Here is a 25,743-nt window from a genome sequence, read left to right on the forward strand (position 1 = left end):
AGCCTGGGGAGCCAGAAACTTACTCTGGGTAGTCAGGTTCCTAGCCTGGCCGCCAGTCCCTGGAGGACACTGTTCCTCCTCCTGTGGGACCCATTGGTCCTATTGTGGGAAGGGTCAAATATTGAGCCCCAGCTATCTTTACAGAGAACGGTTGGTCTCTCTCTCTGTTTCTCTCTCTCTCTCTTTCTCAGCAGAAAGGGACGTGGGATTCATGCCCACCTAGACCCATGTGGGAAAGAGGAGCCTGCCTCAAAGACTTAGAGCCAGGGAACTGTTAAATTTCAGAAAAATCCTGGGTAAACTTTGACTCCAAGGCGAGTTGATTCTAGGTAGATCTATCTCACTTGTCCTGACAGAAATTTGCCCCTGGCCATTGGGATTTCTATGCCAATCGTGACGCTCATCTACATCCTGACCAATGTGGCCTATTACACAGTGCTGAACATTTCAGATGTCCTTGACAGTGATGCTGTGGCTGTGGTGAGTTCCCATTTGCTCGTCATCTTATGGTACTGAATGGCTCGGTTTCTTTCTGAAGCCCCTCCAGCTCTGCAGGGTGAGATGATGGGTCTAGGCCAGAGGGTGGGCTGCTCAGTAGTGACAGTGCTGAGTGACTCTGTGCTCTGTCCCCAGACATTTGCTGATCAGACATTTGGCATGTTCAGCTGGACCATTCCCATTGCTGTTGCCCTGTCCTGCTTTGGGGGCCTCAATGCATCTATCTTTGCTTCATCAAGGTAATGTGTTTCTGCTTTACCAATAACAGACTGCAGTATTTAATCTTTGAGGCTGTATAAGAGCTCTTCTTTCCCTTCTTTCTCTTGGATGTACTGTGTGTGTGTGTGTACACTGTGTGCATGCATATGCTGGCCTTTGTGCACACATTCGTATCTTGAAGCTCACACTTCCATCTGAGGCGATGACAGATTGGTTAGAGGTAGAGGGGAGGAAGGTTATAGCTTGGAGTAGAGAAGATTATTAGTGATCACTTGCTGTGTACAGGTATTGGTACAGGGCAACTCTGCCCTTCACTTCACAGCAATCACTGAAGCTGACCAGTAGGCTCTATTCTCCTCCCTGTGTAGAGACTTATCTATAAGAGCATTTCTCCTTCCTGTTGTTTCAGAGAAAGGAGCAGTTCTGCTTTTCAGGGCTGACTCTGCTACCTGGTTTCAGGGCCCCAGCACTACCCTTCTTCTTAGCACTTTGCTTCATCACTTGGCTCTTCTCTTTGGTGGATGTTCAGTAGGAGCCAGCTCTGCACAAGCTTCTCTCATCTCCGCTTAGTGAAGTCACAAAATAGCTTTTTCTCATCTCCCTTCTTCCTTACTGGACACACTTCTTGAGGGAATGAGCTGCATTTTGACAGTCACTCATTTTTCTAGCCATTATACTTTGACTTCTGCTACCTAAAAAATATTCTTATTAAATGTACCTGTGACCTTCTTAGCCTGCTTTTACTCCTTATCCTATTGGACCCCTGAAGCAAGTGATGCCTACTGCCCTCTACTTCTAAAACTATTCCTGTGACTCTGTGATACCCTGATATATGAGAGGAAGACTTCTTTCCTGATTTCTCTTTCACTCATCATATAAATGTTGCAGTTCCCAGGGCTAGGAGTGTAATAGGCATTCAATAAATATTTTCTACATGAACAGGTAAGAGGATGAATTAATAAAAGAAGTAATTTTTTGTCCTATTTATTTTTCTTACTGGTTTCAATACCACAGTCCATGTACTTGGGGCCTCTGTAGGGTAACCAGAATAATTGAGAGATCAAAGTCTTGGAAAACAGTGTGGTGTCATCTTCCCTTACTTCAACCTGGTGTGGCCAGGGTTGCACTGGATGTGACTCTTAACAAGTTACCCTACCCAAAGATGGTGTTTCTCATAGCCTTACCCTTATTGATGCCTAAGACATTCCAATTGGCTCTGTCAGTCTTAAAATACTTACACAGTAGGTGCCTTTTAACCTCAATCAGCTATATTGTGGCATTGACAGGATGGGGGTGGGGATAGGGGATTCAGCGAATAAGAGTCTGGACCAGCACATAAGGGGACTGCAGTGATGTCGAGGTAATGCACAATTGTTTCTGTGTTAACTTTCGCTTTTTCTTTATTACCTATGTAGTTGTCTTTGGCTTTGTACTAGACACTTTTGGTGCTCCTGCACATTAGCCCCTTCCATGTTCTTCCACACTATCCCCTTTACCATGTTTCTTCTGTACCCAGTACAGATTATTAACCTGTGTGAGCCAACTCCCACCATCTTGCCCTGTGACCTTTCTAGATGCTATGATCAACTCCTGTGGCTCCATCTGGATGGCTCACAAGTATCTCAGTGCACTCAAAGCACTTGTGCTTTGTCTTTAGTTGTGATACTATGTGCTGTCAGTTCTCCTTGCTTGGCCTCTTTATTTTTCCCTTGGTGTTCACTCTCTTCTCCCAGCTCAGACATGTGCATGCATTCACACAGACATATATACACACTCACATACAAAGGATCACCAGATTTGACTGAGGTGGTCACATTTGTCTTGTTCTCTCTTCAGCCAGGGTGTCTGCTCTCATTCAGGCCTCCTCTCTTATGGGACAATTTATCACAGATTACTTTTTTTTTTTTTAGATTTATTTATTTATTTGAGAGGTGGCGGAGGGGCAGAGGGAGAGGGTGAGAGTCCCAAGCAGACTCCGCTGAGCATGGAATATGACTTGGGGCTCGATTCCAAATCAAGAGTTGGAGGCTTAACCGACTGTGCCACCCAGGCGCCCCACAGATTACTTTCTTATCTGGCCTTCTCCCTATACCCTGGCCTTTCCCTGCTTTAGTTGGCTTCCACCAGTCTCTCCCTGCTTTAGTTGGATGCCACCAGTCTCTGTGTCAGATCCTGTCAGGCCTTTACTTCATAGCCACAGCAGGCTCTCAGTGTTTGTTCAGACTCCACAGCATGGCCTCATGTGCCGGTTCTTCCCAGCTGTTTCCTCATACACCTTAACCTGGGACTTCAGGCATTCTAGTACCAACCTCAGGGAGGCCACCCTCTTTCACTCCTTCAAGCCTCTTTTGCCTTTGCCTACACTGCTTCCCACCCATCTTCTTACCTTCTGGCAAACTCCAGTTCTTCCCAGCCCAGATGTGGTCATCTCTTATGAAGGTTTTTGTTCCCCCAGCCCACCCCCAAGCCTGGTGAGTGCTTTGTGCTCCATGATGATGCTGACTACCCTGGCTGGTAGTTATTTCTGTCTTGCTCTCTTTCTCAAACAGTAGGGCTCTTCAGGGACAGAGAGGAAGCCTGGGTTGTCTCTGAGCCCCAGGCTTGTCCTGGTGTATCATGTATCAGGAGCTCAGGGAAGATATATAGAGAGCACAACAGAAGGCTGGTGCCCTTCTTTAAAAAGCCATCGTGTTAAGTATGAAATATGTGGGATGGTAGAGTGGGGGTACCCCTGATGGAATGGATTGGGGTGGTAGTGAGTGATGACAGGGTGAGGCATCCATTGGGTGATGGTGGGTTTCATAGCTGAGGGGCTCGGGGGTGTCTGTGGCCAACAGAGGGGTAGGGCATTGCTGCATATCGTTGAAGTACCCATGGTTGGAGGTGGGAGATATCTGTGGGTAAAGCTGAGGGGTGAGGGTGGGGGTTGGGCATGCAGAGAAAACATGGGATACTCCTGAGAGACTGCCTCCTGTGTTTTTCTGGAGCTCTGAGCCTAGTTTATCCAAGTGAGGAGTGTGGCTACATGGCCGAGTGAAAGGATCATCCTGACATACTTATCCTTCTAGGTTGTTCTTCGTGGGCTCCCGTGAGGGCCACCTCCCGGATGTTCTGTCCATGATCCACATTGAGCGTTTTACACCCATCCCTGCTTTACTGTTCAATGTAAGCTCTGCTGGGGGAGTGTGGAGAATCGTAGTACTCCTGCTGACTTTATGAGATGACTATGGGTGGGAGGTATACTAGCTTCTTAAGATATTTCCCAAGCCTCTCAGTGTTTTTTATTTTTTCTTAAATTTTTAAAAAATATAAAAGTAAAATATAGTTATATGAGAGAAGGCAAATGGTACAAAAGAATATAAAAACGAATTTGTGAAATTTATTTTTTATTTATTTTTGAAAGATTTTATTTATATATTTATGTATTTATGTATTTAGAGAGTGTGAGCAGGGGGAGGGGCAGTGGGAGAGAGAATCCCAAGCAGACCCTGCACTGAGTGCAGAGTCCGATGCATGGCTTGATCTCACATCCCTAAGATCACAACTGAGCCAAAATCAAGAGTTGGATGCTTAACTGGTGGAGCCATCCAGGCACCCCTAATTTTTTTTTAAGTAGGCTCCATGCCAAATGTGGGGCTTGAACTCATGACCCTGATATAAAGAATCCCATGTTCCACTGACTGAGCCAGCCGGGTGCCCCTCCTTTTTAAAAAAAATTTAATTAAGTTATATTTAGAAAAGTCAGGCCAGTTGTATATCAACTACCTAGGGACTTCTATTCATATTCTAGACTTTATAGATTCCTTTTTTAAAAGATTTTATTTTTAAGTCATCTCTACACCCAACATGGGGCTTGAACTCACAACCCTGAGATCAAGAGTCACATGCTCCACTGAGGAGCAGCCAGGTGCCCCTAGATATCATAGATTTATATATAGTAGATGGTGCTTCATAGGTGCCAAGTATAATTATATACTGCTAAAGTAGTTATCATCAGGTCAACTAATCCCATTAGTATCAAGCTTCATTATTTAGTTTTGTACTGAATTTCTGAAATCTAAAGAGGGACTGATGATACTTCTTTAGTTTCTTTTTACCCCTAGAATTTTCCTGGCAATTATCACATGTTTGTCTTTAACTTTGTTATTTTGTCAGAATAACAAAAATCATCTCAGTATAATGATTGGGATAGCATTGAATTTACAAATTTAGGGGAGATCTGACATCCTGTCTTTTAATCATCTTCTACCCCAGTTTTTCCAATACAGTCCCTCTTCTTTCCCCAGAATGGACCCTTTTTGTTTTAAATCCTTTGTTGATAATCTGGGTGATAAGATAGGTGGGGGAACTCTGTATTTTTGAAGTTTAAGTATATGTGACCGTGTCACAGGACTCTAGTCCCCGATTTCTGTCTTCTAGGACGCTTTTGTTCCAGAGGGCAAATACTGTCCTCTCTCTCTTATCAGGGGTGTAGATCCATTTTGTCAGTCTACATTTCTAAGACCCCAGGACAGTGAGATGGTTCTGGAGGCATTTACTCAGTTTGTATGCCAGGTAGTTGAGACTCAGTAGTAATGGTATCTAGAGGACAATGTGATTCATATTGAGGTTGGCGCATCAAAGTGAGGAGGGCCTCACTCTTCTGCCATCAAAGGGGAAAGGAATCTGGCTTGTTACTAAAGTGCTTGCAAAAAGAAGGGAGGGGGAGGCATTGTGTGTAGGAAGGGCCCCCAACAGAAGAGGGAGAGATGCTACCTTGAAGGTTAATACAGGGAATAGAGCTGTCTGATGCCAAGGGGTCACTGAAAAGAACTGGAGGTAACCTGGTAAGCTAAATCATCAGTGAGTGGCAGATCTGGTGCTGATTGCTGGGTGGCTGGAGTCTCCTGGGGTGGCCTGGTGGTGACAGTGCCCACTTCTGCTTCCATCCCCTCCCCCTCCAGTGTACCATGACACTCATCTACCTCACTGTGGAAGATGTTTTCCTGCTTATCAACTACTTCAGCTTCAGCTATTGGTTCTTTGTGGGCCTGTCTGTTGCTGGACAGCTCTATCTTCGTTGGAGGGAGCCCGAGCGACCCCGGCCTCTCAAGGTCAGTGACTCTGGACAGACTAGGAGGGGTGGGCCATCTCCCCATGGTGACTTCTCTGTACCGTTCCCTCATAGCACTTTACCTAATATCTCACCTCCCTCCATTTCAGCTGAGCCTGTTTTTTCCCATCGTGTTCTGCATATGCTCCTTGTTTCTGGTGATTGTGCCTCTATACGGTGACACCATCAATTCCCTCATTGGCATCGGGATTGCACTCTCTGGGATTCCTGTCTACTTCGTGGGTGTTTACTTGCCCGAGTCCCAGAGGCCAGTCCTTATTCGGAATGTCCTGGGTGAGCTTCTTTGCCTGTTACTCACGGCGTGTGTGTGTGTGTGTGTGTGTGTGTGTGTGTGTGTGTGTGTGTACGTGCGTGCATGCACGCACAGGTGCGTGCAGAGGTGGGAGTGGTGGCTAACAGCTTCCCCTATACTAGTGATGTGCTGGAGACCATGAGACCTGGTTGCTCCACATGACTTCTCCCCTTTTGATCTTGACATGAGCACCTTAGTTCTAACTTGAGTCCTATTTTTGGGTTAAAACACTCTCTTTTGAAAGTGCAATCTATGTGGGAAGATGAGGAGTCATGCATCACTTTCTGGTTGGGCATGGAATGAGGAGAGTGAGGCTTGCTGGGGTAAGAGGCAAAGCCTGGCACAGGATACCCAGGGAAGATAGGAGGGAGCCACAGATATGCTTTAATCAACTTTGGGGTGTTCATATTGATGATGTAGCTGTCAGCTTGCTGAATTCTGTTCTCTATTTTCCTTTAGCTGCTGTCACCAAAGTCACCCAGCAGCTTTGCTTTTGCGTCCTGACTGAGCTTGATATAGCTGAAGAGAAAAAGGTTGAGAGGAAAACGGACTAGAGGCCAGAGGTGATGTCCCTTGAGGCCTGGAAGGCCAGCCACAACCACCAAAGTCCAGATGACAAGACTGCAGGCCCAACCCTCTTATTCTAAAAGGGCCTGGTGGCCCACATTATATAAGGGGGGCTCAGGGCTGATGGCCTGCTCTGGTGGTCACTCTCATTGGTAAGCTATGGGAGGAGACTCAGGATCTGAGGCCGGCCTGAAGGTGGGAACTTTATAGAGGGTGGTGGTGGGGAGGGCTTGGTCAGGGGAATAGTTGTTTAGTTTTATTCCTGGTGAGTCAGTACAGCTTACCAAACACTTGGCGAACTGCACTGGGGGAAGAGGAAGTGCTAGCTTAATAGATGGGGCTGGTGGTTCTGAATTTATTTGCTGTTTGAATCAGGAGCCTCTACAAAGGGGTTGCTTTATGGGAAGGTTTCTTCTGATCAGGTCCAAGCACCTGACTCTGGAGGCCTGAAATGCTACCATTTCTTCCTCTGACTCAAAATCTTTCCCTGCGAAGACAGTTGCATTTCATTATTTATTGATATTATTTAATCCACAACACCAATTCTAGCAGAACACTGGTGTTCATTCATCTGCAGGACGCAATAAGCTGATTGTGTTTCAAAACTCAAAGTACCCCCAACCGAGTTCCTCTGCCCTTAGAGGTGTCTCTGTGTGGTGGTGTGGGTCAGCCTCTGACCACAGATTTTTTTTTGCTTAGTTTTAGCACAATGTTCTGTTGAGTCTTAGCTGCATAGGTGAACTTTAAAGTTTTTTTTTTTTTTTTAAACTCATGTTTTGGTTACACTTTTGTTAGTAGGTCACAGATTATAAGCACCTGGCTCAAATCAGCAAGGACACATGAACAAATTCATGAGTCAGAAGTCTGATAATACTGCTATTTTGAAGGATAATCCTTTATTTTACTTGAGACCTTAGGTCTTTATTGTAGATGATAGAAGGTAAATCTCTGGTTTTTCATATGAACTTAAGGAGGACATAAAACTGTTTCAGAATTCAAGTGGATTACCTGAATTCTCTTAGCCGTCAAAGGCTCAGAGAACATCTCATGGACTCAAGCCACCAAATTGCTTGTTTCTCTCTGTAAGGGCTGGTGTGAGGGACTGCTGTGCAGACCCACGCAAGCCCACCTTGGTGCTAGAAGTGGTCATTTTCCCTTTTCCGAAAACTCACACCAGACTGCATCTCTTCTGTCCCCGACACTGGGCTTTGTTTACACTCTGAACTGTCTTGGTGTGGATCATCAGGATAGTGCATTCCTGTCCTGTCTGCCTCCCCTTGCTGGAGGTCTGGTGGGCCTGCAGTCTCAGGAAGAGCTTGGTACTTGTGTGGACTTCTGTTTCCTCCCTGTGGAGATCAGAGAAGACTTTGGGAGACAAAGCTGCTTCAACCTCAGTCTGGCTCCTCAGCAGACTACATGATTGGAAGCAACGAATTCTGGTGCTCAGGGTGTGCTTTAGCATCCAGGGCAGGCCAGAGCAGGCTTGACCTAATGGATGTTCCCTCATGGGCAGCCATGGTTGCAGTGGACTGTACAGCTGCCCTTTGATGCCTCCAGACACTGTCATCCTGGGTCCAGAGGAACCTGCTGACTTGGCTCACCCCATGCCTGAACTTCTTATCCTTTCGGTTTAGAACTGGTCAGTGGTAAAGACAAGAACTATGAGGCCATCTCCCTTTCTGACCATTCTTTTCCACCAAATGGCCTCAGCTACAGCCAGGGGAGTAACCTTGGCCATACTTGTTCAATAAAGGCAATTTAGGGGAGCATGATCACAGCTGCCTTGGGTTCAGGGCATGCATGGATGAGAAAATGAAGGGATATTCCTGTCATGGGTTGGGGATTTGCACAGCAAATTCCTTCCTGGCAGTAGGGAGTCTTATGCAAAGGCTGACTTGCTTTGAGTATGTAAACATGACTCCTGTCTGAGCCAAGATGGCACCTATCCCAGGGATCCTCTGGAGTTAATCCTTTAAGCAGAGTGTGCTTGTCTTGAGGATCCATGACCCAGGTTTTAGCTTTCTCCACTGAAGTAAATGACCAGCTAATCCCAGGAACTTGCTGCCCCCCAGTGGCTCCTGGGGGAAGCATGGGCCTCACACCCTAAGTGCCCCAGTACAAGCTTAGTGAGCCATGTCGACATATCCCCCTCTCATTACTGGATGGCAACCGCATTCTTCCCCTCTGTGCTGGATACAGACTTCACCCAGGAACCTTCTGTGGGAGGGAAGCCAGAGACTCCCTACAGAACTCAAGCTTCATGGTGGAATTAAATTTCTGCAAGGTCTTTGTTGTTCGTCTCCTTCAATCCTTCTCCTGGTGTGCTAATCCCTCTTGTAGCAGGTACAGTATGTGAGGTTGTCAGCCCTTTAATGTTGGCAAACCTTAATGAGTACATAAACAGCAGTGAGCACATTATAAGGGCATGGAGTAGTTTTTAATCCTTTGTTTCTATGCCTACAGGAGACTAAGATGACTAGTATTAGACATAAATTGTGCCTGTTGCTTGCAACACTGAACTGTACCTTTGTGGATAGTTAGGATGGTAAACCAATAGTTTGTTGGTTTTCTAGCTGCAAGAGTAGAGCCTGAGTAAGTGAACATACAGAATTTAACCACTTAAGCAGGTTTAACATGTGGATAGGAACTAATGTAGGTGAAGACCCACAAAGTGAATACAGAGTGAAAGAATGGGTGGAGGCAGATTGGAAAAATAGAGATACGACATATTAAAAGATGTAGGAAGAAGACATATCCCTGTGTACGTGATAGTCTGTGCCACAGGGCACATTCTGAATCAAAGGTTCTGTGTATTGTTTTCCTAGACCTGTGCTGTCCAGTTAACTACTAGCCACATGTAGCTAATTAAATTAAAATAAATTTGATTCCTCAGGTGCACTGATCATATTCCAAGAGCTGAGCCACATGTCGCTAGTGGCTTCCACTGCACAGTGTAGATACAGAACATACCCATCTTTGCACAAAGTTCTGTGGGACAATGTTACACGAGAAGAATAAATGCCAACTCAGAGTTAAGACATTTGTGGTATGGAAAGAAGCAGGGTCAGGGTTTCCTTATAGGGAATCTAAGTTTTGGTAACAGAATTGGTCACTGTTTTTGGTGAGTGCTGTGAATAGTTGACCTTTCTCATTGGAAAGCTAAGTTTAGGATATGTTTTCTTTTTACTCACTTGCCTAAAAGTCCTTAGTGTCTAAGGTCAATCCTGAAATTCTGTCTCACTAACCCACCTCCCCAAATTTTTGGTGGAGGGTGGGGATGGGAGAGTGTGTACAGTAGGAAAACATGTAAAGACAGATCTGGGGCACCTGGGTGGCACAGTTAAGTGTCTGCTTTCAGCTCAGGTCATGATAACAGGGTCCTGGGATCGAGCCCTGCATCAGGCTCTCTGCTTAGTGGAGAGCCTGCTTCTCCCTCTCCTTCTGCCCTTCCCTCCCCCATGTTCTCTCTCAAATAAATAAAATCTTAAAAAAAAAAAAAACAAAAAAAAAAACCATTCAGATTTAAAAGGTTTTTAAGTAGGGGTGCCTGGGTGGCTCAGTTGGTTAGGTGGCCAACTCTAGATTTTGGCTCAGGTCATGGTTTCGGGGTCCTAGATTCCACTCCCCCCCCCCCCCCCCCCAGTCAGGCTCTGTGCTTGGTGGCGGGGGAGTCTGTGTGAGGACTGATCTCTCCGTCTGCCCCTTCCTCTTGCTCTTGTTCGCTCTCTGAAATAAATCTTAAAGTTTTCAAGAAGTTTTCTTGCTCCCTTTAATTTTCACTAAACATACAATATCACATTCATACATCCTGTTCTCCCTGGCACCACTGCCAAAGGAACACAGCAATCTTTACAACCATTATCAGTGCCAGGAAGCAGGGCAGTGGAGACAGCTATTAACTTAAAACCTCTCAGAGCTCAGGCAGATTCTACTTCCCTCTGTAATGGCCACCACTATATCCCATCGGTGCTGCTATGAGGGACCCAGTGTACCCCTTCTAAGTTCCCTCTATCAAAAGAAATAGGCTTTTAGTGGAGGCAGTGGCCTGGTGATATGGAAAAGCTAAATCTTAGTGCTGAGGAAACGAGTTTCTCTTCCACTTAACTGGCTTTTAGCACAGGAAGAGAATGGGAAAACCCCCAGACCAGGAAGCTTCACTTTTATGGCATTTTTCTCCCCAGACTGTAGAGTCACTTTTGATTGAGGCAAGGGGCCCTACTATTACTGAAAAAGACACACTCCTTTAGCACAAGTTTTCACTGGTGGGATGGTGCTGCTGGACATGCTTTTTCCTTTTGTGTTTAGCTAGAAAACCCAGGGATGTTACCAGGGTGGCTGAAGCTGCAGTCAGAGCCCTCAGGGGACATGACTGAACTTCACAGCTATCATAGGATCATCAGTCTGAATCCAGGTCATGGGGGCTGTCATAGCCAAACTCCTTCTGCACATCCAGAGGGTATTTGCTCCACATCTCTGGTCTGCTGTTGCCTCCTTCCTCTTCACTGAGGCTGTCGTATTCATCAGAGCCTAGAACGATAACAGGAATGGGCTATAACTGTTTGAGTTTCTAGGTGACCATGATAACCCTTTTCCATCTCAAAAAGGTTTGTTTTAAATTTTTTATTAATTTTTTTTGTTCTTCCTTGTAAAATACTTGTTCAGTAAAGAGAATTGGGGGGGGGAGAGCAATCCTGTTTCTACCACCTAAACCAAATCCCTCAACAACACTGGGAGTATTTTTTCATTTCTCCTGTAAGTACAGGATTTCTTTTTGTTATTATAGTTGTAGTCATACCGTAAACATAATTTCACGTCTGCCCCTATCCTTTTAACCATCACAGGTACTTCCCCAATAGAATATTCAGTTTCCCTCCATTAACAGACACCAAGAAATTCTTTTTGTTGGCACAAAGAACATAATCCCTGAAGAAACTGTGTCACCAGAATATCTTCTTGCTCTTTCCCCCAGGTACCATGTCTGTACTGCATCTTTCTCAAAATGTTATAAACACAGCAACTTCTTGAGAACTTATACAACTGATTTGTCAAAATCCTAGCCCTGCCCTGACTGGCAAACCTCTCCAATACCTTCTGTGCTGAAGCAGAAGAGAGACTGAACTAAGATGTTTCCCTTAATCCCAACCACTGAAGTTAGTGCAATATTCTCTTATTTTCTGGGGAGAGGATGACGTTTGTTGAGGTGAAGTAACTTCCCCAAGACCTACAGATAGGCAATGACAAGAACTAAGGATTTGAACCTAGGTTTGACTAACATTAAAACCCCAGCAGGTCCCCTGGAAGCACTAGTTCTTGGGGCTCCTATAGCTCCAAAGGCTTGTGGTTGAGCTGTTGGGAGTTCAATGGCAGAGAAGGAAAACCAGTTAAGATGTACGTGTTAACCGTGCTCACGCCCACCAGCCCCTTCCCATCTAGGGCTGCCATCCCTGTACCTCTGGACTCATCTCCATCAGTGTTCTCCTCTTCTGGATACTCATTGCGCCAGTTATTCTCACTGTTCTCATCATCATCATCTTCATAAATATCTTCTGGTTGCTGGTCATCATTCACCTGCACATCTCAACACAAACATGATATAAGTCAAAACCTCTAAGGTTGTCCTGTGGGGGAAGCTATTAGACCAACTTGGAAAAATGACTTAAGAGCACTGTGTGGAAAAGAGGCAGCCTAGGAGGTGGTCTGAGTCTGCTGCCCAAAAGGCTGTAGTAACCTTGGGCTACCAGAGTCTAGCTCAAGCCATCACATTCCTGGTGGGATAGGATGAACTCCAGAAGGGAACAGACCAGGGTGGGGAGAGACAGCTCAGAGCAGGTGTTGGCAGTGATCTTGAAACTTTTGAAGGACAGCCAGGTAGGGGAGAGATCATATGGATTACAGGTGATGCCAAAAACCAGAACCAAAACCCAAGTGTGGAGGGCACAGGAAGAGGGGCTATGCAATGGTTAAAGGTGGGTGCCTGACTGTGAGATTGTGGTTGCAATGCAGGTATGGCTAAGGTGCCTCTCCTCATTTTAGAATTTGTTTTAAGAAAAATGATGTCACGGGGTGCTTGGCTAGCTCACTCAATAGAGCTGCAACTTTTTTTTTTTTTTAAAGATTTTTTTATTTATTTATGTGACAGAGAGACAGCCAGCAAGAGAGGGAACACAGCAGGGGAGTGGGAGAAGAAGAAGCAGGCTCCCAGCGGAGGAGCCTGATGTAGGACTCGATCCCAGAATGCCGAGATCACGCCCTGAGCCGAAGGCAGACGCTTAACGACTGCGCTACCCAGGCGCCCCAGAGCTGCAACTCTTGATCTCAGGGTTGTGAGTTCAAGCCCCATACTGGGTTAGAGATTGCTTAAAAAAAAAAAAAAGATGTCAGGATGTTAGCTTGCTTGCTTGCTTTTTCTCTTTTATTTTATAATTTTTACTTTGTTTTCATTCTTCTTTCTTTCCTTCTCTCTCCCTCCCTTTCCTTTCCTTCCTTCCTTTCTCTCTCTTTCAATATTTTATTTATTTGATGAGAGAGAGAGAGCGCGAGCGCGCGCACGTGCGCACAAGCAGGGAGGCCGATGTGGGGTTCGATCCTAGGACCCTGGGATCATGACCTGAGCCGAAGGCAGAGGCTTAACCGACTGAGCCACCCAGGTGCCCCGAGGATGTCAGCTTTCTTAATCCAAGGTTTCCCCCCATTTAAGATCTGTTTTTTTTTAAAAAAGCTTTTATTCCCATTCATGTTAAGAATTTCTGATTTATTTTGTCTTTATTATAAGCCCCCATATGTTTTCCCCTGAAAGTGGGTGTTTAAAAAAATAATGTTGCAAACCCTGTAGAAGATACTATTAAGAGCAAAAATTATCAGTGTAGACTGTCATTCCCCAAATTCCCTGCACTACACCCAGGTTCCTAGAAGGCATTTACAACAAATTTTTCCATTTAAACAAGGACAAGAAGAGCTAAGAACAATCTTGAACCCACTGGAGACAATGTGAAACACAGGGAAGCAAAGCACCCAGATGAGAGAATTGCTTAGGCTACCTCATGCCCCTCATCCTCACTGGTCCCCTTACCAGCTCCCACTCCTGGCAATAGGGCTGAACAGAGAGGATGTTCTCAATCCATCCTGGAGTGGCCATCTCCAAGTAGTAAATGTCGTACACATAGTCATCCTTCTGTTCCTCCTGATGCCCGATTCTTGGCCCATCCTCAGATAGAGTCAACCGTTCACGGATCAACTCTACGGAATTGCAGAGGATCACATCTGGGTCAGATGTCTGTAAAGAAATCAAGAGATGATAGATACATGATTCAAAACATGGATGTTCCAAAAGGAGGAATCTAAGATTTGAGTGAAAGAAGTCTCTCTACAGTTGTCTATGTTAGATTCAAGATTCTTATCCCCATGTCCTACTAGTCTCTTAATTAGCTATGTAATTAAAAAATTAACTATTTATAAAATGATTGTGTAGTTTTTCTTTTGATATAGACTTAAGATAGTTTTCTGCTCTTTTGTGCTTGACCAACATAAGACTAGCCTGAGAAGATCTCCCCTTAGGGATCTGCAGGCCCACAGCGGCACCTCTATGGCTGATCCCCAAATCGTCTCCATTGTGTGTGACCTCCCTATAGGGGTCTAAAGGCAAATCCTGGACTCTGATGACTACCACCACCTGGCTTGCCCACAATGATGTCTTTTTTTTTTTTTAAATATTTATTTGAGGGGTGCCTGGGTGGCTCGGCCAGTTAGGAGGCTGCCTTTGGCTCAGATCACGATCCCAGGGTCCTGGAATTGAGCCCCACAACTGGGCTCCTTGCTCAGAGGGGAGCCTGCTTCTCCCATTCCCTCTGCTGCTCCCCCTGCTTGTGTTTTCTCCTCCTCTCTCAAATAAATGAATAAGTTTAAAAAAATTTATTTGAGAGAGTGCCAGCGAGTGCATGCCTGAGCAGGGGAGGGGTAGAGGGAGAGGAAGAGAATCTCAAGCAGACTCCCCTCCAAGCATGGAGCCCGAGTTGCGGGGGGGGGGGGGGGTGCGATCCCATGACCCTGAGATTATGACCTGAACCAAAACTAAGAGTTGGACACTCAACTGACTGAGCCACCCAGGCGCCCGATGATGTCCTACTTTTAATGACACTAGGAGCGGACTCTCCTATAATCCTGCTAGGAAGAACAGGTCAAGACAGATTGCCCCAGAATAGAATTGGCCCAGGGAAGATGTACTCCAGTGCCACAGGCTGTGTCATCTGGAGAAGCACAGGTCAATTTGGAAACCCAGGGGACATACTGCAAATGACCCCTCTCCACAGGTTCATCAGAGCAGGCTGTGTGGCTCAAACCAGACACGGTACTGGGGATGGAGATGGGGTATTCCCATAGCCAAGGTATATAAAGGGAGACCAGACTTACAGGATGAAGGGAATTAATTCTTCCTTGCTCCAAAGTCAAAAGGAACTAGAGATGTTAGTTTTTGTGCACTCTTGACTAACCTCAAAGCTGTTCACAAGCAAAGTTCTGACTCCAATTCACAAGTCTCCCACCCTTAGTCCAGCAAATTATGCAGCCATTAAAATATTTACAAAGACTAGCAAACAGAAAAATGCCAGGCATAGAATTTGACTCTCAGAAGACAAGAAACCAATTTTATTCCAACTTTTCCTACCTTTGTGATAGGGGTGAAAGGGGTGATTTCCCCCTTGTTACTTTCCTGTATTTTTTCAAATTTACTACAATGAACATATTTTTATAGAAGAAAAAATTTTTAGTCTATGTGTATGCCCACCTATACTTTCAAGTATACCACATACAGCAGAGCATCGATATATATAATGTCTTGCCAGTCTTCATGATTATCACTTTAATGGTATAGTCAGTTGTATATGTAAATTTCTCAGACGTAACCTTTAGCCTCCATACACAATGCTGCAATGAATGTGTTTGTCTCCTGCATTTGAAAAATGGGGATAAAATACGTACCTCATAGGGTTTTCGTGAGCATTAAAAGAGTTAAATTAAAAGAAAACATAACAAGTACCTAGCATAGTACTTAATGCATAGCAATTACTCAATAAACCAACAGTAGCTCTTAATACCATAACTGCTGCTGCTTTTTTTTTTTTTTTTAGATTTTATTAATTTGAGAGAGCGAGTGCGCGTGCACAGCACAAGCAGGGGGAGCAGGAGGGAGAGGGAGAAGCAGGCTCCCCGCCAAGCAGGGAGTCTGATGTGGGGCTCGATCCCAGCATCCTGGGATCATAGCTTGACCAACTGAGCAACCCAGGAGCACCCACTGCTGTCTGCTTCTTCAGAATTATTTCCCTAGAATAAATCCAGGGGGTAAGATCACTAGATAAAATAAAATGAACTTTTTTCACTCAAGATTTCCTATAAAGTCTCCCTGCAGTTGTCTATGTTAGATGAAGGAGTCAAATTAATGAGAAATGTACCGGGTGATTGACACTGGGGAGGGTATGTGTTGTAATGAGCACCGGGTATTATATAAGACTGATGAATCACAGACCTGTACCCCTGAAACAAATAATACATGTTAACTGAATTCAAATTAAAAAAAAAAATAAAAAAATTAATGAGAAATGTAATGTGGCAAAAAATGCTGTCACTATTTTAAAATTTCTTTAGCTGTTTGGATGGCTTTGGAATCCAAACAATAAAAATAAATGTAAGTAGTTTTAAAATAAGCCCCAAGCTATTTTTAAGATTGCTGATATGTAAAGCCATGCTGTTTTCCAATTGTGTACTATTTTAATCATGGCCTTGACAGCAGCGCTATCAACAACCTTTCCCCTGATAGTCTAGTAGGCATAAAACCCCAAATTTGCTTTCAGCTTAAATCCATTTTTTAAAAAAGTAATTACTGAGGGCAAACATTTTTTTAAATCTGTGATTAATTCTACAGTTGTGTTTTTGAATAGCTGTTTAAAAGACAATCCTGAAAAAAAAAAAAGGGCAGGAACTTTGTCTGGCTTAGTGAAGAATTCACAAGCAAAGTTTGCTACTATATCCTGTCACGCTGAATTTTAAAAGCATCTGAACTTATAGATCATCTATAAAATGTGAGAAGTGTTAAGTATTCTTTATTTAATATTATACATAAACAACACTAAAATACCTTTCATTAGGCAAAAGGCAACATTTTAGATGCAGGGAATTTTAACTGAATTGGCATTGCTAAGACCAAAAAGATAAAGTGGACACTGCTAGCTTATCTTCATCCCATGACTTTTAACAGGCTAACAAACACAACTTGAAACACAGCTGAATCTTGCTTTCTATGAGACGGTGAAGGGATTTCCTTAGTATTTACATATATAGTAACATAACCAGTTATATAAATCTAAATATAAAACCAATCTACAGGTTTAGAGATGGCATTTACCAACTCCGTGAAAAGCTGAATTATTACTGGGGCACCTGGCTGGCTTAGTCGGTGGAGCATGTGGCTCCTGACCTCTGGGTTGTGGGCGTGAGCCCCATATTCAGTGTAAAGATTACTTAAAAATAAAATCTTAAAAAAAAAAAAAAAAAAAGCTGAATATTACTGATCAATTGTAATCAAACGTCCGAAAGGGGAAAACGGTGACAGCACTTGCTGAACCAGAATTACTATCAAAGTTGAAAAAGCTGATCCCATTCATTTAACCACAAACCAATCTTATTTAAATCAGGGCTGTCCAAAGAAATATTTTTTTTTAAAGATTTTATTTATTTATTTGACAGAGAAAGAGCCAGCGAGAGAGGGAACACAAGCAGGGGGAGTGGGAGAGGAAGAAGCAGGCTCCCAGTGGAGGAGCCTGATGTGGGGCTCGATCCCAGAACGCCGAGATCATGCCCTGAGCTGAGGGCAGATGCTTAACGACTGAGCCACTCAGGCGCCCCTTAAATTTTATTTGAAAGAGAGAGAGAGAAAGCAGGGAGGACGGCAGAGGGAGAGGAGAAGCAGGCTCCCCTCTGAGCAGGAAGCTCAATGCTTAGCTCCATCCCAGGACCCTGGGATCATGACCTGAGCTTAAGGCAGCAGCTTAACCCATTGAGCCACCCAGGCACCCCAATAAGCAAACACTTTTTTATGTATTTACAGTTTGTATTGCATTGTTGGGAAAAATCTGTGTTCACATCCTTCATCAGTTTATATACTAGTATTTGTTACAAAACTGAATGAGCTCTCTGGTTGATTTGATTCCACTCAACACTGGTTTACTTTTAAAAGGTATTTGACTGGTAACTCATGAATCATTAGTTTTGGTAAAAGATGTGGCCATAGTCATCATGCCCAAATAGTTATCCAAGTATATTAGCACCACGATTAAATATTTTTTGCTTGACAAATTCTGAATTAAAATTTCAGGTTTTTTTTTTAAAGATTTTATTTATTTATTCGACAGAGATAGAGACAGCCAGCGAGAGAGGGAACACAGTCAGGGGGAGTGGGAGAGGAAGAAGCAGGCTCATAGCGGAGGAGCCTGATGTGGGGCTCGATCCCATAACGCCGGGATCATGCCCTGAGCCGAAGGCAGACGCTTAACTGCTGTGCCACCCAGGCGCCCCTAAAATTTCAGTTTTTAAACTTCAAAAACTATTAAAAGGAGTGAAGAATGAGTTTTGTTTTGTTTTGTTTTAAGATTTTATGTATTTATTTTGACAGAGAGAGACAGCCAGCAAAGAGAGGGAACACAAGCAGGGGGAGTGGGAGAGGAAGAAGCAGGCTCCTATTGGAGAAGCCTGATGTAGGGCTCGATCCCACAACTCCGGGATCATGCCCTGAGCCAAAGGCAGACGCCTAACGACTGCGCCACCCAGGCACCCCTGAAGTTTGTTTTTTTTTAAATGCTTATCAAGAAAAGGCAAACCTTAGGTTGAGAATCTTCTATTTCTATAATCTTAATACATGTAGTAGAGTTTGTTTTTTGGAACTGAGGTACAAAAGAAATTTAGTAAATGCAACAATGGAAAGAACACTGGATTAAATATGAGAAGACCTGGATCCTACACTTCAACATGCCTCAAACTTGATTCGCTACCCAAAACTGGTCCTTTAACCTCCCTTTGATGAGTTTTTCCATCTGTTCTATCTTTACCTTGCTCAGAAACCTCCAGTAATTCCCCATCTCAGGGTGAAAGACAGTATGTCCTTAAAAGTACTTTCAGGGTCTAGCAGGAATCCTCTCCCAAATTCCTTATTATTCTTCCTCCATTCACTGGGCTCCAGTTCCTCAGTTCACTGGGCTCCAGGAACAGCGCCCTTGAAAACACCAAACTGCCTTTTTTTCAGCTATCCACAGTGTCTTGCCATTCACCCCCTCCAACTTCTCACTCTAATGTCATTTTCTGAGACCTTCTCTGAAATGACCCACCCTTTCCCTGACACCGCCCCCCCACCCCCGTACAGCTCCTATCCCCGTCTGACATTGAATTTAACTTCTTTACTGTTTCTCTCCTCTACTTGAATATTAAGTCCTCAAAGCTATATCCGCAGAACCTAGGAACAATGCCTGGCACAGTGGCCACTCAGTAAACAGTTGTTGAAAGAATAACCTAACCTGTAAAACGAGGTTACCATGACTGACAGATCATTCACCAGTAAGGCGAAGCCTTGTGCCTCCTCTTAACTGTATGCTGACTTAACGCCCAAAATGCTTGCACTATCCCTCCGGGGAAGCCCAGCGCTCTCCTCCCGGTGGGTACTCACTTTGGGGGAGCCTGCGGTGGCGACAGCCTCTGGGTCTCCTTCCTCGTGGACCAGGTCCAACAGCTGGAAGCCTGCGTCCTCGATGGCTTCTGGGTTTCCTGGTGCGTCTTCGGACTCTAGGCCACTCGAGGGAATCCCCGAGGATCGGCGGCTAGAGATCACCCGGTAGCGGCCCTCCTGCCGGATCTCCCGAGCCGAAGCGCGGAGGTCGCGGCGGATACGCTGCTGGCTGCCCCGAGAAGGGCGCAGCGCGGCTCGAACGAGCGCCTGGACTGGCTCCTCCTGGAAGATGGTAGAGGAGGGAAGCCGGCGTAAGCAGGAGGTTCGTCAAAGGGTCAGGGATACAATTTCGTCCCGGGAGCGCCCTAAGATCCCCTTCAAACACCGGCTCCATCCCGCCCAATACCTGGGAGCGCACGGTGGCCACCAATTGGAAGACATTATTCTCCGGCCCTCTCTCCAGTTCCTCGGAGGGTGTCTTTTGGGCCGCCGATTCGACGGCGCCGCTCCGGAGGCGTTTACAAGAGAGGACAAGGGCTTCGGCAGGCTCTGCGCTGCGCTTCCGCTTCACGCGAAGCACTGCAGTCCTGCCGGCCTCCATAGCGGCTGTCGCGGAGCACCGTGGGAACGCGTGGGGTGCGATGGGAGAGCGTTCAAGTTCCGCTTCCGGGCCTCGCTCCCGGCACGCTCAGCGGGCACTGGGAGGTCCCGCCCCCTTTCGCCCGCCGCGGGCAGGTGGAGTTGGCGGCGGAAGTGAACGGCACGGTGGTCGTGGCTGGTGAGGCCCTGGGCGGGTTGGAAAGGTGGGGTTGCAGTAGAGTCTTGGGTGCAGCCATCATCTATTCTCCGCCCAAGGGCTGACGGACCTGGCCTGGGCGCTTTGGGCCGCCGGAGTACGCGTCTCTTCCGGACTCTCGAGGACCTTTCTAGAGTCCGTATGGGGCGGCTCAGACCCCCTGGGCTGGCAAGAGAACGGGGATACGGTTCTGTCGGGTGACCCCCACAGGGACCTGGATTGTAGTACTTGGCGCTTACACTCAGCGACAGAGACTCGAACCGCAGTCACACGGAGCTCCAACCATGGCACACCTAGCTGGCCCACGTTTTTCTGATTCAGGGAACTGCTGATGGGCTCGCTTTTCCCAGTCACTGTGTTGAGTAGTTGGAAACCGGTCCATTCACCACGCGCTAGCCAGAGCTGCCCAAAGCGTACATCTGACGTGGACATTTTTGTGCTTAAAACTCTTGAGTGGCTCCCAGTGCGTGTAGAAAAAAATCCAAACACCTTTCCGAAGCCAGTATGGCCCAGTGTGATTTGCAGAAGCCCACCGATACTCTATTATTACTTTTGCTCAAAGTGCTTCAGTCACTCAGGCTTTTGCCAGTTTTTGCTTATGCAGTTATTTTTTCCCCTTAGGGAAAATAGGGGTAGGGGAAAAGTAGGGGTAAGGTTTCCAGAAACATAAGCACTTCTCTGACTTTTAACCAGGCTTATCTTGCATGTCTCAATTTAAATGCCTCCTCTCTCACTTTTTCCATAGCCTTTTTATTCTCTTAATAGCGTCCTGCATATTTCCTTTCTTGTACCCACAGTCTGTGATTGTTTATACTTAGTCTCTCCTTCAGTAAAATCTGATCTCTTGGAAGACAAAGATTCCTGTTTTTATTTATGGGAGTCCTCCAGCCCCTAATGTGGTGTTTGGCAGTGTCTGGCATTGTGTAAATTTTACTAAATTTTGAATGAATGAACCAAATACCTGCTCTGAAATCTGACTGGTAATCCACTTAGAGTTTGGCAGGGTGATTTCCATTCCCTCCGTATAAACCATCATGTGAGTTCATGGGTTTTGGAGAAGGGGGCGGGGTGTCAAAATGTCTCCAATCAGACAAAAAGGGAATTCCATAGATTAGAATACTACACTGTTAACCTTTAAATGACTTCAGAATTGATCCCGCATGGCCCACAGGATAAGGGTTTCAGGACTCTCCACAGTATGTACCCCACTGACATGTTTGACTCCTTGTTTAGTTTTACTTCAGCTAAACTGGTTTATTCACTGTGCATGTGCCTTTCTATTCTGCTGAAGTGCCCTCTCCCTCCGATGCCCACCTAAATCCTAGCCATCTTTTAAGTCTTCCCTGAACATTCATTCAGATGTGGCCGTTTTTACGGTAGCACTTTTTGGACATAGTTTTCTAAAGCACATTATGTATTCTGACAGTTGTACTCTTTTTTTTTTTTTTTTTTAATTGGCATAGGAGATGATCACAGCTGATTCTAGCAAAGCTTTTTAACCTATAGGTTGCAACCCATGAATTATGAAATCAGTTTAGTGGATCATGATTGATTGATTAAAGGTTTTGTTTGAGAGAGAGAGCACAAGCAGGGCAGAGTGAGGGGAGAAGCAGGTTTTCCACTGATCAGGGAGCTCGACACGGGGCTTGATCCATGACCTGAGCTGAAGGCAGATGCTTAACCAGCTGAGTCACCCAGGCGGCCCAGATCATGATCAATTTAAAAAGAAAAATGAAGTAGAGTAAAATATATCAGAGGGTCTTGCTGACAGGAGGGCTAGATACTGTTTAGTAAAAGTTTATGTGTGTATATTGTGTCTTCATGTAAAGTATATTTCCTACTGGGGTTGCCAGAAACTTGGAGAGTCACCAGATGAGAGGATGGATACACTGAGATTTTAGAAGTATAGTTTCACTTAAGGATAAATTGACTACTTTGAACCAGACCACTCACTGACTGCCTGACTCTTTTCAGAAAAGATTTTTCCCCACCCTTGTTTGTAAGAATTAAGTGTTTGGGGCGTCTGGGGGGTTCATTCGGTTTCAGTGTCAGACTCTTGATTTCAGCTCAGGTCATGATCTCAGGGTTGTGAGATCTAGCCGCCCTGTCAGACTCCGAGCTCAGCATCGGGTCTGCTTGAGATTCTCTCTCCTGCACCGCTCCCCCTTCCCCACACCTGCGCAGGGCTCTTTTTTCTCTCTTAAGTAAATAAAATCTTAAAGAATAAGAAAAGAATTCAGTGTTTAGTTAGTCTAGATAACTTCAAAAGAAAGGCCACAATTCTGGCCTTTAATAAAGTGACTGGGGGACATTTTAGGGATCTACGGAGTAGGCATTCTTTTAAGGTTTCCTGAAGATGGATCAGTGTTTAACAGGAAATGAAGGGAAGTGTGGAACACTTGATGTTTTCTGAGGGTAAGAGGCAGGGTGTTGGAAGAGCACATACCTGCTGAGAGGTGCCTTCAGACTTTGAGCTGTGGTATTTTTCAGTGAGAGATAGCTCTCTCTGGAAATAGGGCATACAAAACATCAATCTGGCGACATTCAGTTGAAGGATATTTTTTAGATGAATTTTTTTTTTTTTTTTTTAATTTTCTTTAGGGGTGTTGCCTTGGTGGCTCAGTCGGTTAAGCAACTGCCTGCAGCTCAGGTCATGATCCCAGGGTCCGGGGATTAAGCCCTGCATCGGGCTCCCTGCTCACAGGGAGTCTGTTTTTCCCTCTCCCTATCTGCGTGTGTGTGTTCATGTGTGCGCTCTTTCTTTCTCTCTGATAAATAAATAAATAAAATCTTGAAAACAAATTTTTAAAATTTCTTTAATCTCTATACCCATTGTGGGGCTCAAACTCATGATGCTGAGATCCAGAGTTGCACACTCTAAAGACTGAGCCAGGCAGGCACCCCTAGATGAAGAATTTCTTAAAATTAAAATTAAATGTTGAGTAGGTAAGAAGTAATCATTAAAAAATGGTAAGGCATAAAGCATTACAGTATCATGAACATCTTTAATCCTACCACCCATTTATAGAAGAAACTGCTATTTTGAAGTCCCCTGTGTGGCCCTCCTGATCCCAGCCTTTCCTCTTCCCTCTTAAGGATAACCAGTGTCCTCATTCCCTGCTATGCTTTTTAGTGTAATCCCTGAAGAATATATTGTTCTGGTTTAGCATAATTAGAAATTTATATAAATGTAATCATACTGTATGTATGCTGTGATTTGCTTATTTTTTGGCTTAATGTATTGCTGGGATTATCTGTGTTTGCTTATAGCTCAGATTTATTTGTTTAGATGAAGGTTTTCCTAGTTTGAATTGCTCTTTGTATTTTTCCTTAAATTTAGTGTTTGCTATCCTGAGGCAGTATTGGCGGCACTCTTTTACCACCACCTCAGTCTCTTTGTTAGCCTCCTGTTCCCTTTGCTTTATTTCTCTTCTCACCTGCCTTTACTTTGAGGCTGCACTCAGATATACCTGTGAGGCTTATTTGACCCCTGTTGGAATCACTGAGGACTGCTGAAGTTTCCAGATAGCTTTATGAATTTATGTATTATAATTTTTGATGTTATATGCTGAATGTAAAATCAAATAACTTGCTGGAAAGATGAAAATACTGATTAACAAATATTTTCAGTGGCTTTGACACTTTTTTCTCTTTCTTGATTTTTTTTTCCCTTTTTTTTTTTTTTTTCTGTCTTTAAAATTTTTTTCTCTACATTTTGGACATTATGATGTGGACAGATTTCTGACAATTAGACCTGTCCACAAGAAGTGAGCTGGCAAGGCTTATTTTCTGTGCTAAAACTGAGGAGCTGACAGGCACCATGAAAGTCTTCTGCGGGCGAGCCAATCCGACTACGGGATCTGTGGAGTGGCTGGAGGAGGATGAGCACTATGATTACCACCAGGAGATTGCAAGGTAACAAGGGTGTGTTCACAGTTGGTTGTGGCTGGCTGGGGCACGTGATCTCAAAGCGGGAACCCTGGCATGCAGTCTGAATGTGGACTAGGCATTACCCAGTGCTTCTGATCAGGGCAGATGTTGGTCATGAGCAGGTCTGCTTAGCCGGCTAGGTTTGTGTGGGAGTTAGACAAAGTCATTTCTGTGTGGAGAGTCAGGTATCCTCTAACAGCCCTATCAGAGTCTTGGAGGATCTGTCTGTGGAGCAAAGAGGACCCAGGGTTCAGTAGTAGTAGTGGTGGTGGTGGTGGTGGTGGTGGTGGTGGTGGCGGCGGCAGCAGTAATTGAAGAGTTTATGAAATTTGATCATTTACTTGTGCTACCGAAATGGTGACACATTTATCATATGGTTAAATTCTCTTGAATGGACAAAGTGAAAAAATGTGGGTATTTTTCATGGATGGAATCTTCAGAACTGTGTAAGCGAGTTACTGTTTTTTTAGCAGTCATTAAGCGCATACAGCATGCTGGCACCGTGCTAGGACTGTGAATACCAAAATGAAGAAGATAGGGTTCCCATCTTCAAGGGACATGCAGTTTTGTGTAAGAGACAGACATATGAAAAATGATGACAATGAGAGACCAGTGGATATGGGCACAAAAGTTCATGGAAGCACCAAGAAAGCTGGCTTGGGAAGTGATATTTGAGTGATTTCCCAAATCTAGAGGGAGGGAAATTGCTTTCTGAGCAGCAGGGATTACATGTAACCTTCCAGATGAGTTCTTCTGGGGGGGTTGCAGGCAGTTCAAAGGGACTGGAATGGGGTACAAGAGCAGGGCTGTGGTGAGAAAGGATACTGAAAAGGTAGGCAAGGTTGTGTTGTGATGGGTGGTGGCAAAATGCAGAGTGGAGCATGAGAGTAAGTGGGCTCTGCTACATCTCAAGTCTGACATCGGTCAAGCTGCTTAACTTCCTTGAGCCTCAGTATGGTAATATATGGCTCTATATATGTAACAATGTACATTTCCTCATATAATATCTTTATTTTAGGGTTGTTTGATGGGTGAGTGAAATGCAGTGTGTAGTGCAGAATAAGGGATCAAAAATACTACCTTCTTTCTAAAGATAATGGACATTATTTTCTGAGTGATTGAGGTGTTAAACAGGGAGCAAAAAGATTAGCTTGCATTTCGGAACATTTACTGAGGAAAGTATGGAAAGTGGGATGGAGGGAGTGGAAACCATTTGGGTGATATTGCAACCCCACAGGTGAGGCAGTAGAGGTGGGGAGAGGAGGGAGACAGTTTTGAGGGAGCTTGAGTTTGGTAACTCATCTGATGCAGTGAAGGAATGAGAGAGAATTCAAGAAGCACCCAAGATTTCTGGTTAGAATGATGAGATGGATGGAGCTGTTATTCCTGAGGGAGAACACAGGAGGAATGGGTGTTGCTGGGAAGAGGAAAGGGATGGAGATTAGGTATCTGGGTTTGGACGTCCAGGTAGAGATGCCAGTGGACAGATAAACATGGGTCTGGAACCAATTTGCAGTTGTTAGAATTGAAACTGGAAGAGATTGCCTGCTCTCAGAAAGGTTATGGTATGAGAAAGGTAGAGGGCTGAAGAAGGAATTCTGGAATAGAGGAGGCAGGAGAACCCT

General features: G+C 44.8%; 3 protein-coding genes across 8 annotated transcripts in view; 2 read left to right on the top strand and 1 right to left on the bottom strand.

The window, feature by feature from the left end:
* The window catches only part of SLC7A6 (solute carrier family 7 member 6), a 35,866-nt gene extending 26,890 nt beyond the window's left edge, over positions 1-8,976 (top strand). For all 6 annotated transcript variants that reach the window (XM_048224043.2, XM_044382461.3, XM_044382463.3 and 3 more), the window contains 6 exons: positions 357-480; positions 634-737; positions 3,786-3,882; positions 5,661-5,810; positions 5,920-6,103; positions 6,582-8,976. In XM_048224043.2, the coding sequence (XP_048080000.1) occupies positions 357-480; positions 634-737; positions 3,786-3,882; positions 5,661-5,810; positions 5,920-6,103; positions 6,582-6,676 (754 nt within the window). In that variant the 3' untranslated portion in view covers positions 6,677-8,976. The remainder of the gene's footprint in view (positions 1-356; positions 481-633; positions 738-3,785; positions 3,883-5,660; positions 5,811-5,919; positions 6,104-6,581) is intronic.
* A 1,457-nt stretch (positions 8,977-10,433) lies between these two features.
* On the bottom strand, positions 10,434-20,108 carry SLC7A6OS (solute carrier family 7 member 6 opposite strand). Its single transcript, XM_026495086.4, has 5 exons — positions 19,799-20,108; positions 19,393-19,674; positions 13,759-13,962; positions 12,140-12,257; positions 10,434-11,216 (listed from the first exon to the last, which is right to left on the bottom strand). The coding sequence occupies exons 1-5, from the start codon at positions 19,991-19,993 to the stop codon at positions 11,086-11,088; spliced, it is 930 nt and encodes a 309-aa protein (XP_026350871.1). The 5' UTR covers positions 19,994-20,108; the 3' UTR covers positions 10,434-11,085.
* The window catches only part of PRMT7 (protein arginine methyltransferase 7), a 44,620-nt gene continuing 38,916 nt past the window's right edge, over positions 20,040-25,743 (top strand). The window contains exons 1-2 of the mRNA XM_026495078.4: positions 20,040-20,170; positions 23,926-24,103. Coding sequence (XP_026350863.1) covers positions 24,009-24,103 — 95 coding nt within the window. The 5' untranslated portion in view covers positions 20,040-20,170; positions 23,926-24,008. The remainder of the gene's footprint in view (positions 20,171-23,925; positions 24,104-25,743) is intronic.

The sequence above is a fragment of the Ursus arctos genome, unplaced genomic scaffold, assembly GCF_023065955.2.
Source record: "Ursus arctos isolate Adak ecotype North America unplaced genomic scaffold, UrsArc2.0 scaffold_19, whole genome shotgun sequence".
Taxonomy (NCBI): domain Eukaryota; kingdom Metazoa; phylum Chordata; class Mammalia; order Carnivora; family Ursidae; genus Ursus; species Ursus arctos.